Source organism: Gossypium raimondii, chromosome 4 (assembly GCF_025698545.1).
Source record: "Gossypium raimondii isolate GPD5lz chromosome 4, ASM2569854v1, whole genome shotgun sequence".
In the NCBI taxonomy this organism is placed as follows: Eukaryota; Viridiplantae; Streptophyta; class Magnoliopsida; order Malvales; family Malvaceae; genus Gossypium; species Gossypium raimondii.
This window is the reverse complement of record NC_068568.1, coordinates 49,220,721-49,240,657: the sequence shown is the minus strand read 5'-3', so window position 1 is coordinate 49,240,657 and position 19,937 is coordinate 49,220,721. Positions and strand designations below refer to the sequence as shown.

General features: G+C 32.4%; 1 protein-coding gene across 2 annotated transcripts; it reads left to right on the top strand.

Annotated features, from left to right (window-relative positions):
* The first annotated feature begins 2,191 nt into the window (after positions 1-2,191).
* On the top strand, positions 2,192-5,411 carry LOC105780383 (cytochrome P450 714A1). Of its 2 annotated transcripts, none has more exons than XM_012604672.2 (5): positions 2,192-2,642; positions 3,442-3,668; positions 3,755-4,008; positions 4,381-4,753; positions 4,845-5,411. In XM_012604672.2, the coding sequence occupies exons 1-5, from the start codon at positions 2,354-2,356 to the stop codon at positions 5,268-5,270; spliced, it is 1,569 nt and encodes a 522-aa protein (XP_012460126.1). In that variant the 5' UTR covers positions 2,192-2,353; the 3' UTR covers positions 5,271-5,411. The 2 variants fall into 2 exon arrangements, with proteins under 2 accessions (XP_012460126.1, XP_012460127.1); XM_012604673.2 differs by having other exon boundaries at positions 2,197-2,642; positions 3,758-4,008.
* Positions 5,412-19,937: the final 14,526 nt, after the last annotated feature.

The window sequence follows — 19,937 nt, the reverse complement described above, 5'->3', positions numbered from 1 at the left end:
GATTCATTTTATATTTTATACTCTTTTAATATTTCAAATATTTATTAAAATTAGTTAGATTTTAAGTTTATCTTAAATATGAAATTATAGATAAAATTTATAATATATGTTAATTAATAAATATTAGTTAAAATGTTTGGGAATGCCAGGATATTAATAAATATTTAAATTCATGTTTAAAAATATATTAGATATAAATAAAAAATGGGAGAACGCCATTCACATATATATCCTATGTACCTTGTTATATTATATCTATATATATATATGATTACATAGATAAGGTTGGCAATATTAAAGTCAAATTTATAACCGAACCCTTCTAAGTTGAGATTATATATTTGACTGGGTTTGAAAGACTCCTTCATATATAATTGTCTCCAGATGTGCGAACGTTTAGAGTAAAAATCGTGGTATTTGGAAGTGAACATGTCAAATTGTAATATAGTTAGTTTACAACGAAACACTTGGTAAGTATTATGAGGATCATATCAAAGGGATTGCAGATTGAAGAAATTTATTATTAAAATAATTATTAATCTATTTGAGTCACGAGTTAGTAGTGTTGATTCAGAATTAAAATATTAATTAAACTAATTAAACCAATTAAAGTAATTAACCTAATGGAATTTCCTATTTCTAGTATCAACGGTTTGAGCTCTCGGCCTATGATCGATTAAATCCCTAATTATATAATTAAGCTATTAATTAACTTTAATTGAATTATTTACCACCCTAAGCTAAGAATACCTGTCAGGTCTCATCTTCACTAAGGTTTACCACCTAAGATACCTGGTCGGTCTAGGCATACGGATACACACACATCCTATTTCGTCCCAAGATTACGTTTTTGGCTTCAAAGTTCTTTGTTGTGACTTTGCATGCCTATGTCGAGACATGATAGTTGTTGTTTATATTTTTTTGGCCTGAAATGACACCCTGCACACTCAAGTAGTCTATTAGTCATTCCTAAGGCCCGCGTTGGCCTAACGGGTCGTCAAAATATTAGAAAAATGCATAAAATTGCTTATTTTGCTAATAATTAAATCTAAGCTACTAAAACTAAAAATGTATTAAAATAACATAAAATGAATTAAAAATAAGTTGTTTTAAATGCCTAAAAATACTTAATTTGATACTACAAATTGTGGCAGGTGAATACCACCTACAAGTGAAAACATTTTTAGTAGTGTAAATGAATACTTTACTAGGGGATTACATGAAATTAATAGCGCCTGCTACTCCTATTTAAGCAAAAGGAAAAGGTGGTGCATGGCTAGCCAAGCCCCACACAGCCCGATTTAGATATGAAGAAATCGGTACAAAGGCTGAGGTGGAAGTGATCCTTCAGGCAAAGGAAGGATATAGTAGGAGTATTCTTCTATGAAGTGAATAATACTAATTAGACGGTGCTGCTGATGGTCCTCACTCCCTCCCCAGGTCTCTTCAATTTCTTTTGACCTCCCACTTATCTTCCTCGTCTTTGGACCACTCATTTTGCATTATTTCATTTCCGTTTTGCACCAAACCAGGCATAGTACAGATACCGATACAGAGAAGGCTTTCTTTCTCTCTATATATTCATTTTCTTCTACGACAACCAAATATTATTGTTATTATAATTACTTTTTTAGCTTATTCATCCATCCACTCACTGTTGACCCCAATTGTCGGCATTGCATTATCCCATGTGGGTCACTCATTTTGTTTTGTTCTCCATACAAATGAATATCTCCATATTACTAGTACTACAAAACAGTTGCCATCGTCATACATTTCTCAGAAATTCATGCATCTCATCTAGTGGCTAATTCCTATTTTAATCCTACAACACCTATAAATCAACCTTGTTTGATTAAGGTAGTTCACTACTAGTCTAATTTACTGTCGCTGATCCAGGGAATTAAAGCAAGGGAACCGTATAAGTAGACAATAATAGTGATTGAGTAGTGATTAAAACATAAATGCAACAAGTTGGTGTATATAGAGCATAATTTATTATTATATAAATAAAGGGTTAAGTGATGTCCCTTTCTGGACCCTCAATCTCCCAAATCCAATAACCTTGGGGTCGAGGTCTATCAAACGTCAGTCCAATGCGTCCAATCAACTTATGAGGCCGAATAATAGGAGGGTGAATGTGAAAATGACATGCGCGTGCTTCTTTACCCCTTTGCTTCCAGCTTAATGTCTCTATAGGCAATTACCCCTCTCTACTCCACCTACTTGGTTGCTATAAATAGAAGCTCATCATCTTCTTGCTTCCGCCACCTTCATTCATGTTCCCTCCCTCTGCTTTCCAATAATACATAATCTATAGCTATAGGAAAACTAAAGTTGGAAAATAAAAAAAATGGACAAGTCCCATATTTTGTCCATAAGTGTTGCTGTTGTGGGAGCGGTTTGGTTTTTGGTTCATCATCTGTATAACAGCATGTGGTTCAGGTCGGAAAGGCTGAGGAGGAAGCTGTGGATGCAGGGTATCAAAGGTCCATCACCTTCACTCATATACGGCAACCTCCCTGAGATGCAAAAGATCCAATTGAATGCTCTCACCTCCACTCCTAATAATGCCGATATTGTTGCCCACGACTATACTTCCTCTCTCTTCCCATACTTCGTGCAGTGGAGAAAGGAATACGGTAACACCCTTCCTCTCTTCTACTACTTAACTACTAAGCTACACAACTCTTTGTTTCCTTTTCCCCCCATGAAGTGGGATATTTCTGCAAACACTCCTTTTACAACTCTGCTATTCTGTTTTTCATTTTTCTTAATGTTTGTCACTGTACCATTGCAATTATCACATGCAACATCATATTGTATGGATCATTTTTGGGTAAACTTTGTCAACCAACCCAGAAGAGAAACAAAGGCGCAGATTCTTTGGGGGTATATTACTCTATAGTGTCACATAAATCTCCACAATTTGTACAATGTGGAGAAATAAGAAAACCAGCACTAATTTTATTTTTAATTTCTTCTACAGAAAATTAATTAACTTATTACACAACACACAGACAGGGTGGGTGGGTGACACTGACAACGACTTGAAGATATAATATTAGTAGGAGTATTTGAAGGAGATTGGTCTAGTGTTTAACAAGTCATGAATCTGAGGGAATAGCCTTAAAACTAGAACTGCCAGGAACAGAGCTGGCATTGCGGGGGCAAACGCGGATTTTCAGTCAACTTTGTGTTTCTGTTTCAGACCTGGTCCCCATTCATTAATAATTCAATATCCAACACGTATATTGGTCAATCAATTATTTACCCCTCGCTTTCTTTCTTCTTTTGCGTTATAGTTTTTGTCCATAAATGCGCACGTGACACGTGTAAAAGATAAGAAATTTCTTTTTACCTTTATAAATTTTGTCCTACATGGTATTTATTAAGATTTACATGAACATCGTCTAGCAATCAATTTTGGTAAAAATGCAGGTCCAATATACACGTATTCAACAGGGACAAGGCAGCACTTGTATGTGAACCAGGCAGAGCTTGTGAAAGAAATGAACCAATGCATTAGTTTGGATTTAGGTAAGCCCTCTTACATAACAAAGAGACTGGCACCTATGCTCGGCAATGGCATTTTGAGATCCAATGGCCCCCTATGGGCACAGCAGAGGAAAATAATTGCCCCTGAGTTCTTCATGGACAAGGTCAAGGTATGCACTAAGAGTAATATAAGTCACGTGCAAAACTAACAGCAATGATGAAACCAATGCAATTAATGGAGTGAAATTTAATTTAGCAGGTAATGGTGGGGCTAATGGTGGAGTCCATGCAACCTCTTGTAAGAAAGTGGGAGGACAGCATTGAGGCCCAAAGTGGTGTGATGGCAGACATTAGAGTGGATGAGGATTTGAGGGGATTCACAGCAGATGTCATCGCTAGAGCTTGTTTTGGGAGCTCTTATTCTAAAGGCAGGGAGATATTTTCCAAGCTTAGGAAACTTCAAACAGCTATTTCCAAGCAAAGCTTTCTTTTCGGAGTTCCAGGCTATGGGTACGTACGTGCTTGTCTTAATCATGAGTTTCAGATAAATCATCTACCTGTCAATTTGCATATAGATGTTATCTCCTCTCTTTCATTCCTTCCAAGTTTCCATTATATCCCTTAATGTTAAAAACATTAGACAACTGATTAATAGTTATCTAGAGTGATCAACTAAAAATATTCCCAAGGAGCTCAGCAAAGGCAGGGTCTTGTGTAGACAAAACCATGAAATACAATGGCTAAAAGGGATAATACCTTACAAGTTGGTATGAATGATGATACTTGGGGCAATGAGTTATGAATCTCACATTAGTTTGACCAGATATACATGTGTTTATACCCTGTTGTCTTTTATAGACATTCATGCAATTGAAAATGCAGACTTCTGCCAATGAAGAAGCAAAATGAGATCTTGAGTTTGGAGAGAGAGATAGAGTCCCTAATCTGGGAAACAGTGAAAGAGCGGGAAAGCAAATGCAAAGAGGCATGTTCATCAGAGAAGGATCTATTGCACTTGATACTGGAAGGGGCATTGAATGACCAAAGTCTTGGTGAGGATTCATCCAAGCGCTTCATAGTTGATAACTGCAAGAATATATATTTTGCTGGCCACGAGTCTACAGCGGTTGCCGCCTCCTGGTGCCTCATGCTGCTTGCGCTGCAGCCTGAGTGGCAATCTCGTGTTAGAGCAGAAGTGGCCCAAGTTTGCGGGGGCAGCTTGCCAGATGCAGACTCGGTGTCCCGCCTGAAAACTGTAAGTAAAATTAATGAGCACATCTCAGTTCACATTCCTCACTACTGTTAAAAGTTAAAGCTAACAAATTATACAAGGGTGTTGGTTGCAGGTAACGATGGTGATTCAAGAAGCCTTGCGTTTATATCCGCCAGCGGCATTTGTGTCAAGGGAGGCGCTTGAGGAGATCCAACTTGGAAATGTTACTATTCCCAAGGGAACATGCTTGTGGACGCTGATACCAACTCTGCATCGGGACGCTGAGATTTGGGGTTCAGATGCGAATGAATTCAAGCCAGAGAGGTTCAGTGATGGCGTTTCTAAAGCTTGCAAGTACCCTCAAGCCTATATTCCATTTGGAGTGGGCTCTCGCTTGTGCTTAGGCAGAAACATGGCAATGGTTCAGTTAAAAATTGTCCTTGCCCTCATTATCTCCAAATTTACTTTCTCTCTGTCGACCAAATATCGACATTCTCCTGCTTATAGAATGATCGTAGAGCCTGGTAATGGTGTACATATTCTAATTCAAAACATCTAACACCTTCCTATCCTATCCTATTCCTAAGTAGGTTACAAAGGCACGACTTTAGTTTATCTTTTTCCTTGTCCTGCTTCTGCTTGCAATTGCTACACTTGCTAAATCTGGATCTCTTAATTCCGTGCGTGCATGCTTTTCCAATACTGCCTCTATTGCTACACTAGTTTTATTTTATGTTTATTTTCGATCAAATTAAATTTTAATTAATTACTTGGTGATATTAGGTAAGTGTTTCGAATCAAACCAAGTTGGATGGTGAAGGAGCCAAATTGGGATAACTATTGTCTCATTCATTCCTGTCCACTTTTGCATAGATGAGAAAAGATTGTATGAAACTGTGATTTCACGTCATCCTTATCCCTTTCTAATAGGAGAATGAAAAATCAGATTTTTCCTATTGAAAAAAAAATTAAATCCAACTAAAAATGCTAAAAATCAGGAGAAAAAAAATCTGATTTGTCATTCTCTTATTGAAAAGGGACAAGGATTATGTGATGTCGAAACCACTTTTTATTTATTTATTTTTTAAAAAATGGGTATCGATTTTGAAAATAGAAATGGAGTCGCCACCGATCTTTTATTAAGGTGTGATCGGATCACCTAGAAAATAATTTTAGGTCTGCGAATTTTGAGAAAACAGGTTCGGGAGTCGGTTACGCACGAGGAAGGGTTAGCACCCTCGTAACGCCCAAAATTGGTACCGAATTGATCATCTTATGTCTTAGTGTTGAAACTTTGAAAAGCTTTTAAAATACGATCCTTCCCCTCTCTTATTAGTGCTAATTTCATAAAAGATGCATGGATAAATCAATGCGAATACCAAAGACCTCCTTATCTTGGAGTAATAAAATGACACACCCAATACATTAGGGCACGGCATTTTTAGTCCTCGAGAATAAGTTTGTCTTTTGATTTTCAAAACTTTCATGGTGAGATTTAAAAAGGATATTCAATTGCTTTAAGTCCGATGAAAAATTGAAACCCAATACGTTAGGGCACGATTTCTCAAAGTTCCGAGCATTGAATATTGCCCTTATTATTTTTTAAATCCTCATTTCGAGAAAACGACGTATCACATCCAATACATTAGGACACGACTTATCGAATTCCCGAGAGTGAGTTTTATATATTTTGATTAAAGAAAACTTTCGATTATTTAGATTCAACGAGGAGAAATAGAACCCAATACATTAGGGCTCGATTCTCTCGGGAATTTCAAATATCGAGCATATGTGTTATTTTGAAAGGCTTTTGTATAAAATAACTTTGACATTTGTAATCTTTTGAATAAATAAAAACGATTGCATAATAGTGTACAACGCGGAATGATAATTTGTAAACTAAAGCATGCATTAATGAATAACAAAGATTCGATATATGCGAATAAACAATATCATATATGTAAGAGCATCAATTTTATACCCTACACTATGCATATACTAACATCCATATTAGCAAGCAAAAAGAATTAAAAGGTTAATCTAAAAAATACAAGCGAATTAACTAAAATGTAACAAGCCTTTTCAAAATAATAAAAGGTAACATGAAAGAAGAAAATTTACATATTAAAATGAATTTAAAATAATATATATATATATATATATGTGAAAGTTTGAAATATACCAAAATATAGTTAAAACAAATAATTTGAAATCAATAGTATTTTATGTACATACATATGTATAATAAAATAATTTAATATAGGTTATGTACATAAAAAAATTAAATAGGGATGTTATCGATAAATCTTTAAAGATGAAATATATAAAATGGCTTTTGAAAGTCTATTATAAAATAAAAGTTATTAAAATATTATAAAAATAATTCATCACAAAGTTATGATAATAATAAAATAAAAGAATTTAAAATAAGTAATCGAAAATGTAACCAAATATAATAATAATGAAAATAACAAAAAATAATAACAAATTAATATTAAACTAATTAATAAAACAATGGGCTGATTTGGAATTAAAGCAAAAATTTTGGGATAAATCTGAAATAAACAAAAGGAAAAGTCCAAATTGCAAAACGCGAATAACATAGGGACTAAAATAGGAAATATTCCTTGCCCATTCAAACGACACGCTGCAAATGGGCTAAAATGAAGTAATATCAAAAATATGGGGGAAATTTTGTAAATAAACAAAAACCGAATCAAATCAAAGAAACAAATCGGGAGGACTAATAGCACAAATATTCCCTCCTAGACCATAACACGCGGATCTAGCCGCATCTGGGTCGGGTCCTCGGGTCGTTGCCTAAACGACGTCGTTTGGATGCTAGGAACCCTAGCCCAAAACGGCGTCGTATGGTATTATTATTTAAACAAAATTTTCTAACAAAAAAACATTAGCAGTCTGTTTTAAAAAAATCTTCTTGTTTCCTCTGCTAGGGTTTCAACCCTAGCCTTCAGCGCCGTCCGAGACTCCGTCGATCTTCGCCGTGATTTCCCCGTCAACGGCGGTCGGAGCTGCACCCCTAGGGGCTTTTAGCTCCTCCTCACGCGGATCCAAAGGCGCTACCAGGTAAGACCCCCTTTGTACATGATTAAAAAATAAAAAAGAAGAAAACAGTAATGAAAAAACTGAAATAGACAGAAAAAGATCACCTTCCCCAAAAACCCTTTGATTTTCTGCTGTTGTATTCTTTTTGTATTGATTTTTGGTGTGTGTCCGTAAAAAACTTACAAAAGTCTCGCCTTTTGTTTTATAGGCCGAGAGAAAATGAAAAAACATTTAAAATACATTTTTTTCTTTTCTGCTGCGTGGTTTGGCTCTATTTGTAGGTACAGCGTACGACGAGGGACGTGGCGTGTACGGAGGCGCGAACGTGGCACGTACGGAGGCGTACGTGGCTGGGGGAAGCGCAGAGGGTGGCGCTAGAAGTCGTGCGGTCATGCGGCGCTGGGAACTGGGTACTGCTAGGGTTTTGGTGGATTTTGGGCCTGGGATAAATTAGATTTGGGCCAGTAATTGGTTATTGGGCTGGATTTGTAATTTGGGTTGCTAGGGTATATTGGGTTAGTGATTTGGGCCATTGAGCCCGTTGCTTGTAAATGGACACTAAACATTAGACTATTATTTTTATTTATTTTTTGTATTTAGTATTTAATTTGGGCCGGGCAAATTTGGGTTATTACATGTGAAATCACAGTTTCATACAATCCCTTCTCCTGCATAGATACCATTTACATTTTTAACACTTCTCCATGCTTCATCCAACTCCATTTTTATTTTACTAATTATTTTTAATTTATATTACAATATAATACATTATATTAATATTGTTAGCGGAAAGTCGACTCATTCGGAAAAAAATCTTCAAAAAGTTGGTATTGCCTAAATGGATAACTACTCTATGTTATAAGGTAAGAGTTCAAATCCCACAAAGTGCCAATATTAAGATTTTCTTGGTAGGTGACTGTAAAGGTGCAATTGAGCTGAGCCAAGCTTTGATATTGGCAAACTTAAGCTCGAGTTTAACTCAAAATTCGGAGCTTGATACTCAGCTTGAGCTCAATTGAATATCTATTTTTAAGCTCAAGCTGGCTAGACATATAATCGAGCCACTCAAGTTCGATTAAGCTCGTTTATCAGTTTTCATACTTAAGCTCAATTAAGCTTGTATGTAGTCAAACTTAAGCTCAAGCGCATGTTGATAATTAAGCTTGGGGTTAAAATATATATTATAAAGGAAAAGCTTGATAAGATTGGTGACCCGCTCAAGCGAAGTATTACTAAGCTTGAATCTAGCTTGATTAATAGCTCGAGATTGACTTGATAATTATTGAATCGAGTTCAATTTCTTTTTTTTTTTGAGTAAAACTTGAGTAGTCTGCGAGCACTAGTGTATCATTTACACCCATAGTGACTATGCACTCACATGGTTTGCCTTTTCAAGCACCCAATGAGGCAGTTCCATTCTGTTGAATCTGTTGCCTCTTTAGGCACTCAAACTCTTGGCAAAATCAGGAGAAAAAATCTCATCAAGAGTAATACCAACCGATTGAGGGGTCCACTAACTCTCAATAAACAACACTTAGAAGGATTCTCCCGAAAGAGTATGAAATCCCTCAATAAAAAAGCATATTTTCTATCGGAGAGTCAAGTTAAAACCCTCGTTAGGGACAATAACTCTCGATAGTGTTGGGATCTAGTGCTCCTAGTATAGTTTTTCGTCATAATGCACTTATAATTTTTTTGAACATACTGGTTTAAATAAAATTCAATCATTTACATTAATGTCGTTTTTATTTTGTCCTCAACGATTTTTGCACGCAAGCAAATATTGACTTACTCGTTACTTAACATTTAACGAATATTAAGTTGCATTATGTGGTCAAATCACAATGCGAGAAGACAACTTATATTAGTTGGTAATCTAAATGGTCTATTGTAACACCCTTTACCCATCTTGATGTACGATATAAGTGAGACGAGTTGCCGGAGCACTTTCAACCTTGAACTAAAAATTTTCTTTTATAAAAATCTATGTTTGAAAACATATTAATGTCCTTTAAATTAAATTAAACAAGTTTAGAAAGATTCAATATAATTAGGAATCAGTTCGAGTCATTGAATATTCATGGGGCACATCCAAGTCATAAAACAATTGGTTGAAGCTCATTGTCTTAAACCGAAGTCATTCAGTTTGAGAAAAATAGGAGTGTCATCATAATTTAAAACATCAAATAATTTAAATAAAATCATAAAGATAAAGATAATATAAAAACATTTTGAAGGCTTTAAAATCAACTTAAAACCATTCGAAAACCTTTTTTGATTGATCAAAAGTGCTCGAGGTCAAGTATGAGCTTTGGGGAGCTCAAAACGGCCAAAATAGTGCAAAGGCATTGTCCAAGGGCTAAGATATCAGTACTTAAGCCCTAGGTCTCGATACATGGTCCATGTATTGTAACATTTTAGCTACTGACTTGTTCTGGTCCAATAGCTAAGGCAATGATACTAGACCCTAAGCCCTTAAAGTTGAAAATTAAACAAAAAAAAAATCATTTCCAAACATATTCGTATCATATCAATAAGTATCAAGTCATAATTACATAGTTCCTAAACTCACAAAGATCCAAATTACAAGCCATAAATGCGTTCAAAGTGAGTAATGAAACAAAAGCTTATAAAAGAGCTGTCAAAAGAGTTGAAATTTACAAATAACCTTACAAATTTAATTCCAATAAATGTCTTTATCTACATGCCAAGATTCAAAACCAATTATAGATAAATTTAGGAACTAAAACCTTAATCTCAAGTGGTGATGCGATGCTCCTAAGTCAAAACACCATCTTTTCGAAAAATCCAAAATCTAGGTGTTTAAAACAACTAACGCGTGAACTTGATGAGCTTAGTAAGTACATAAGGATAATCAAACTTATTCTATTCTGTTATCAATGTTGAGCCCTTAAGACAAATTTTTCAAAATTTATTAATGCTATGTTTAGCCTTTCTAACGGAGTCTTATCTAATTACCGAATCATGAAGCTCAACTTACATATTAATGGTATACTAATTATTCACATTATGGATCTTAAACATGTGTTTCTAATAAGCATTAGACCTCACATACGTTCATCTTTCTAACCAAAATCATTTAACTCAGTTTCACTTATGGACATTGGTTCCTTATGCACGCCATATACAAACTTTGTTCATTTTTCCATTGGGTTTACAAAATCATAAGTTTTACTCTCAATTTTACGTCTTATGACTTATCTCATACTTCACTTATATCACTAGTGGTCGGAACATAATATATAACATGTTCATTTTTAACTCAAGGATTTATTCAAATTTGTCTCTTTTAACTCATTAAACTTTTAACCCATACCACTTTAGGAGATTTCTTACAACTATAATTCTATTATCAAATCTTAATATGTTCTGCCCTTAGTAAATTCCAACAAAACAACTCAAATACATGTGACTGCTCCACCACACTAAAGGGAACCAAAGTGCAAAATTGTATAGTAGTGCAACACATCAATCCACCACACCAAAAAGCTTAAAAGAGCATAAACTACACAACACCAAAAAGAGAGCAATGGAATGCTAAGCTCAAAGGCTTTAGAATTTGCATGTTACTGCATAGCCTGAAGGCAATAAAACTCTAGATACAAAACTCCTAACGTGTTTTAGACCCTAATTGGCATGTCAATCATATCCTAGCATTTCACTAAGTCTATTATGACACATTAAAATTACAATTAACATTTATCCATCAAGACCATTAGCACACACATATGCACACACGTCCAATTCACAACTTAAAAACATTATTATAGTCAACATTTATCTTTATAACTAATGCTTATTTTGACTTTTATGATTCACAACCAATTATTCTAACACATTGAGCCCAAGGAAATTAAACATAATCTTTATTATCCTAGCTTTCCATCTATATCTCACTAGTTCTTATCTCGTCAACTTGGGCATCCTCATCAATATCAATTGCATTTTCTCAATTTAGATTAGAACATATATATTTTACATTTATTTAGATTTAGTCCTTATAGCTACAATCCGTGTAACAAAGTTTTCCATTTTCAATAATACATGTAGCATATTTCAATTCTTAACAATATTCTCATAATTCACAATAATTTCTTATCTCATTTCACATGTCACTTTTACAAATATTGCAATTTGGTCCTTAGTACATTAATAGAACTTTAATAACTTTTTAATACATATATATAACATATTTCATTACTAAATATAATTTCCATAAAATTTCACTAATCCTTATCACATCTATCTCATGTCACTTTTACATTTTTTAACAATATAGTCCTTATAACAATAATATAATATTCAGAAATTTCAATTTCTTTAATACACATAGCATTTTACATTACTTAGCAAAATATCCACAATTCACTATTAATTCTTATCATATTTATCACACATTACTTTTACATACTTTCCAATTTAATCCTTTCTTATTTATACTTCATTGGTATTATTCATAACCTTACTATAACATTACACATATCAATCTTTTACATATTCTACTTCATGTATACACTTATTTTAACAATAACATTCCTATCAAATTTTCCATCATTTACAAATTAGTCCTTTTCACATCTTTAGTCTTTTCCTCACTTTTATTTCTATTTCTCCATTGTAATTTATTTAGTATAACACAATCAATTCATCATTCTTAATACTTAATTATCATCATGTCTAATTCTTCATTCATGTAACATGTAAAATTATACTTAAAATATTATATTCAAGCATTTATACCTCTAATTTAACCTAACTATTAACAACACAATTAAAATAAATAATCCTCTAGTTGTACTTACAATTCAAGGCTTGAAATTAAGCTTTCTTCTTCTTTTCACTTCTCCCTTGCTTATTTCTCCACTTGGTCCTTACTTTCCTCTTATCTAAGACAACCATGGATGCTTATCTTATAAAATTGATGTAGCCACTACTTTTCTCTATTGATTTCACTCACTAACTATGAAGGAATTTGGAAGAAACTAGCTTAATTGGCTTGATATTAGTGAAAATGACTTAATTGAAAGAAAAGAAAAAGTTGGAGAAGGTGGTGGATGGAGGTAATGTGAATTTCCATCTTTTTCTCAAATTTTCTACACATTTCTATATAAAAATCTAATCAAAATATCTTTTAAATAAATTATTTACACTTTGACCCTCCAATCATGTTTTGCCACCAATTTTAATCATTAAGTCTCCACAATTATCTTCTCCAATAATTACCATTTCACCCTTCACTTTTCTACAATTCTATGGATGATTCATCTTTTCTTTTGGTAAATTTCCTATCCTATTCCCACCTCATTTTCCATTGATTCCATTTAATCATTTTAACTTTAAAATTTCTCACTTTAGCCCCATTACTTTTCACTCTCTTACAATTTAGTCAATCCCCCAAATTTATTTCTCTTAATATGTAGACCTTTTCAAATACCTTATGCACCTATCTTCATTTTCTCATAACATTGACAATTTTTAATTTGTCTTTCCCAAAATTTCGACTAATTTATCATGTATTTATCACTATTCCGAACTTTGGAAATTTTGAGGATGTTACATATCCAATTTCACATTTATTACATATTTGTTACCATTTTCCTATAAAAATTAGTTTAAAAAAAGTAGGGTTATCCAAGGGTACTTATCATTTGACGCATAAATATTTCACACCAAGCTCCAAAATACTTGTTTTAATCATCATCCTAGCTCGAGATTTCAATATCCAACAATTCCTCATTTTTCCATACACACAAAAATATATCAAAAATTAATATCCAAGGCTTCTAAGCTTTTATTCAACATCCAAGTTCAAATAACAAGTTAGGAAAGATAGAAATCACTATTTCTTACCTTGATGAAGCTTTCTCTCTCAAGCTTTAACTTTCTCTTTCTAGACTCAAGAAAACCATTTCCTAGAAATGATGATTTGAAGGAAGATTCAAGCTAATGGAAGAGTTTTCTCGTAGATTTTAGCAAAATCTCAATATAGGTATTGAGATTTTTGAAGAAATTGCAAGGAAAGCTTGAAAAAAAACAAAAAAGATGGAGAGAACCTCCATCGATGAGATGTTGGTCGGAAACATGGGGAAGCTAATTTGGAGGGAGGGGGGGGGGAGCTCTTTTCTCCCTTTCTCATCATTTTAAAATTGACCAAATGGACCAAAAGGCTTAAGTCCACATATGAGCCCACCATTTAAAACAATAATAGTCCACTACATTATTTCATTGGCCCAATGATTCAAAACTTATTTAAATTATTCAATATCTCATTCAATTGATGTTTAAAAATTTAATTCTTGAAAGATATTAAAAAACCCTTAAATTAAAATTACCTTTTGCCCCATTTTGTCTTTAAATACAATTTCATCACAACAAATACTTATTAATCAACTCAAATTCCATAATTCTAATTTAACACTTAATGCACGCCTTGTATACCAAAAATTTTACTTTTACCCTTTATCTCGACAAAATTGAATTTTTTAATTAGCCCATACATTATCAAATCTTTCCAATTTGGTCCCAAATGTAGTATCCATTATTCTAATACATTTTACAAACTATTTGCATTAAGAAATCTATATTAACTCATATTTTCTCTTTTGGGGCACTTTAAACTTTAGTCTTGAAATTTTTAAAATTTTAATTTAGTCCTTTTGCCACATTCTCACTTTTAAAATTCTTTTCATTAATTTTACATATATAAAATCACTTTATTATCATAAAATTCTTTTTTTTTTGGACAAATTTTCTAATTTTCTCGAAAAGTCACTATATTCGTTATTGAAATGGTGTCATGTTTTTAATTGGAATTTTGGATGATACAACTCTCCCCTCCTTAAGAAATTTTTTTGCTCGTAATTTCATCCTAAAGATTACAACATGCCCACAATAAACACTTTCACAATAGCCATCATAAGCATATCTCACATGTCAGAGTATCACGTCTTAATTCACAGTTCCACAACACACAATCACATATTTCACAAGTTAACAAGGGAATGAGAAAGTTTTCACTCAGAATTTAGAGTAGGGGTTTAGGCTACTTCTAAATTCTCAATTATCATTATGAATCGTGTTTACAAGTAGTGATTCCAAATACTCACCATACGCACTTTCACCTTGTCGCCGAAAGCTTAAACTATCTTTTCATTGCCTTTCACTTTACTCGTAGAAGGTCCTAACAATTCCAAAGCTTCACCAAAGTAAATCACCTAATTAAGATATAGCCATAGACTCACCTAAAATCAACCAAAAACGCAAAACTAAGATATATTCTCTTGAAACTAAAAATTTCGACTAGCTTAGTCGAAACGTAAAAATGTCAACAGCTACTCATTCATATCACATAAAAATTATTCCAATTGACTAATTATACATCCAAAAACAATTTTCAACCTTCAAACTACACAATACTACACAGATTCATGGTTTTGGAATTTTGACATACTATGGCAATTATCACAAAAATTTATTAAAACATTGGAATTCTTTATGAGAAAACTTTAAGAGAAGTTTAAAAACCTTTCTAATCACTTTAAAACAAGTTGAAAAGCACTTTGAAACATCAGTTTCATTCAAAATCTCGAAATCCACCATTAACGACTCAATTTTTGGTATTTATTAAAAACTGACGATTCAATAAGTAAAACTCCATTTAAAATATTAGGTATTATCAAAAACTAATAGGAAATCGAATTGTTACCTTCGATAAGAGAAAAATAAACGTTTGGTTGAAAATCCAGAAAACTAACAAGTAGTGCGATGACAAAATCATTGGTGTTCTTGATGGTTTTTATGGAATTCTAAAGAGGTTTAATGCTAGGATGATAGAAATCAAATGATTTGAAGTTTGGAAAATAAAATTGAAAAAATGAGTTTAGGGATGCAAGGGATAGCAAAACAAAAATAAGAGGAAGGGGTTTTGTGAGTTCTTGTAGGTGGGGGGAAAATTAGGTCGATTTTAAAGTTTTAGGTTACTTGCTTTTGAACCACTCTTGACTTTCACCCTTTTCCAAAATAGTCCTTATTTCAAAATTAAAGATCTTCCCTAGCTTATTTTCAAAAATTGATTAAATCTTCTAAAAGTTATAGACGGAGACATTTCCAGTTTACCATGCTTGAATTATTGAATACATTTGAGCTAAAATCCCTAAATTAATCTCAAAACTATTAGGCCCAATTTTGGGGTGTGACAATGAAAATTTTTCGCTTATTTTGAAGAGGCTTTATTTTTTTACAAAAGTTTTTACTCAGTTTTTCTAATTTTAAGTTTAAAATTGTACAAAATATTCTTTATTTTATGTCTAACTATTGAAATACATATATAATAAATAAGCTTTTTCTTCATGTTGTTACATTAGTAAACAAGTGAAGCATTATTGTGCAAAATATACAATGCATTAAACACGCCAATTTTATGTCTTACGTCGTACCTTGTCAGTTGCACTTCTATAAAAACACAATTGAATTACATTTGGAAATATTTTTATACACTCCTACAAATATGAGCCTTTTCCATTTTCCCTATGGTGCTTGTAGTAAATTTCATTTAAGGAAAAACAATAACGTTAATTTTTTTCCCAATGGTTCTTAATATAACTTTTGACCTTTTACGCTAAATGGATCTTAATATAAATTTTGAACTTTTACGGCTAAATTATTGTTATGAAAATATTGACAAATCATGAATTGTTTGAACATTCTTATCACTTATTTTCTTTTCATGGCTAAAGTATTTTTCTAGCATATTCATAATATAAATTTCAAACCATTTTGGCTAAATTATTGTTTTGAAAATCTTGACAAGTCATTAAGTTTCAAGCTCTTGTCTAAATTATTATTTTGAAACAAATCATGAATTGTTAGAACATCTAGATGCTATTCAAATGAAGACATTCTTATTTTCCGTATTTTTCAAGTTGAAATTGAGTTGAAAGAAAACTTTTTCTTTTTTGTCTTTATTGGCGTAATCAGAGCATCATTAAAATAGAGAATATATTTGCTCAGCATACATTTGTCAATTCTAACTCTCCATGCAGCGATAGCCTTTTATGGTTATTGTGTATTCATTTTCTGGCGAATCCACCTAGATTACCTTAAATTGGTAATTAATTAAATGCCTTATAAAACGGTCGTCTTCTCCTCTTAAAAACTTCACAAAATAGTGAAGAAAATATAGGCCTTGCCAAAATTTATCAAAAAAAAATCTTGCAGATTCTTTCATCGCTGGTTTGCTCGAAAAAGGCAGAGTTGGTAATTCTCTTCTTCTTGGATTTATGTCTAGAAATTACTTGCTAGAATATCAGATAAACTAAAGTGCATTCTCCCAAGTATCTTTTTAGTGTTGTAATTGTTTTACCATTTTAAATCTAAACCAAGAGATTTTTCAAAATCATGTTTCTGTTTATATGCATGCGTCATCTACATTATTAAATTAGATTATGTTTCTAAGATCTTGTTGGTTATCTTCTTTAGGAGATCAATTTCACTTATGTCGATTTTGAATAATTTTAAAGTTTATTCTAGAGAAAAAATTTTGAATCTATCATCAAGAAGAAGGTAGTTGTTTTGTACTAAAAATTGTTGTCATTTGTGATATATATAATAAAAATGTTGAATTGACTCCTATCTTATTTGAAAATGGGTTTAATTTGTTTCTAATGGTTATATGGTAATACTCAAACTTTTACTACTTAGGGCTAAAGTTTTTATTTAAAGTAGCTTAATTTAAGACTTTTCAAGTAGTATTCTTTTTTAGGCACTGTAGACATTTGATATAATAGTGTTTATTGATGCCCAATGAGGAGGTTGACATACCAAAGGAAAGAAAGAAGCATGGAATGGAAGAAAACTCATATGAAAAATATTTATCTAGAATTCTCTATTCTTCATTTCCCCTAATGCTCTTATTGGTTTTCCTTTTTGAAATTTCAGTTTGATAAAATGTGAACAGTTGTTGTTGTACTATTACTATTACCTGCTAAATTATTTAATCTCGCATGTTTATTGATTTTTAAAATGGAAGTGTTGCTGAAGTATCATACCATAAACAAGTTTTCTAATGCACTTGCATGCAACTTGTTTGATATAGATAAAAATAATTCTCATATACATCACAATCTAGTATTCATCTTTTCCTAAATAAAATGCTATTAAATGAGAACTATTTTCTACAAGTAAAACTAATTATGCTATTTTCTTCTTGTTCAATTTGAAATTTAACATGATACTTTCCACTCTCAGCATTTTGTATTTCTTACCTTGACATTTATGAATTCACTTTTAAAACAGGCACACAGAAACGAAGGGGAAGAAAACTAGTGCATTTTTGTACATAAAGGTACAAAAGTGCATACATCTTATGGTATTTATCGTGACAACGCAAGAGAATAATACATTATGTTAAGTGGGGAATATAGAAGGAGTCCACGAATAATTGAACTGGATGCACGGAAAGCAAAAGAGAGGAGCCAAAATAAGGGCAAAGCGATTTGTGAAGTGACAGACGAGGAGGAGGAACTGGATAAGGGGCAAAATATTTTGAAACAAAAGCGCGGAAGGAAAAAGGTTAAGGTCAGAACTGTCCAAGATGTTGTTGTTAATTCAGTTGAATATAAAGTTCAGAAGGTACCATCTGTAGCTTATCCATTTCAAATGCTTTACCTTCAGTTGATCTTATTCTTTTATTCTCTCAATGATAGAATTAGACCTCTTAAAATTTTCATGCGTATTTTGCTTTGAAAATTTGAGAAATGTCGAATTCTTTCCAATCATAAGGCATGATGTAGAATGGTGATGGTTAAAATAGTGCAACACATTTTAAGAACACGATGCAGAGTAATATCTAAGAATGTATCAACAAAGTTTTTTAAAGGTGAAGGTGTATATTGTGATAAAAAGTAATAGAGAGTGATAGGAAGTAAGGTTGGTGTGAAAGTCCTTGAGTTGATACATAAAAGGGGAAATATTTGGAGTTGGCTCAACAAATGTATTTTTTCTAACAAAGGGGGTAATAAAGTATCACTTGTGGGTTATAAATAATATAAAGAGGTATTAACTAGCAATTAGGAAAGTTTTAGGAGCAATGAGGCACACTGTAACGGATGTGACAAATTGAATAAGCCTATGAAACCTATCTTTTTAGAATGCCAATCAATAGAACTAAGTTATCTTCCCTTGCATTGCTCAAGAAGTGATTTAGATCATATATTTATTCTTTTGTGACACAACTTGATTGATGTGTAAGTTGGTTCTAATTATTTATAGTAATTTAAGATACTATCGTAGGTTCCCATAAGTGATTCTATCTGTGGCCTCATCATTCCATGGCTATGATGCTATTAATCTCTAAAATTGATTGGAGTGTCATTTTATGCTAATTGTTACTATTACATACAATAAATTGAATATAATGTGAATGTTTTAGTCGGACACATATCACAAAGATCTTGAAACTAATATATTGTTATAGTTAAAGTAATATTGTTATATTTAACAAATCACATTATAATGAAACTAATATATTTTCATTTTATATCAACATCTCATTAGAATCTTTCTAGTTTCTATTGATTATTTGTTTATCTTAATTAGACCGTCAAAAGTGTAATCCTCTTAGTACATGTGCCCTAAAGCCTTTTTTTGGGATAAAAGGTGTTAATGTTATATCTTTTAACAAAATATGCAAAAACTAGATAAAGAGCTAGAGTCTGCAGCAATTTTCTTGTAAAAATATATGAAAGTTAATAACACTAGTTTACCGATACATTTATTTCAATGTTTGTTTGAGATGGATATAGTTAATCCATTTTCTATTTTCATATTATGTCAAATCTTATTTGATTCAACTACAGGCCGACACAGGAAATGGCGAAGGTGGCCTTGTAAATGCTGGTTAGCTCATGCTTTAATTTAAATTTTGTTTTTTTTATAAGCTTTATATTCATCCAAGGAAACATCAAAAGCTACAAACAAACAAAACAAACTATCTATATCTACACATGATAAAAAGAATCACCTATTCCAAAATGTTATAAGCTAAACACAAAAAAATCATTTATATAGTTTGTTCTATTAATCTTCTTGCCTTTAAGCCTTAAGTGAACCACTTCTTTAATGTTTCTAATATAAGTAGGAG

Excerpts from the sequence above, each read along its gene's own strand:
- LOC105780383 (XM_012604672.2), top strand. The coding sequence starts at position 2,354 with ATGGACAAGTCCCATATTTTGTCCATAAGTGTTGCTGTTGTGGGAGCG. Across the intron at positions 2,643-3,441 it reads GCAGTGGAGAAAGGAATACG|GTCCAATATACACGTATTCA; the intron begins GTAACACCCTTC and ends GTAAAAATGCAG. Across the intron at positions 3,669-3,754 it reads TCTTCATGGACAAGGTCAAG|CAGGTAATGGTGGGGCTAAT; the intron begins GTATGCACTAAG and ends AATTTAATTTAG.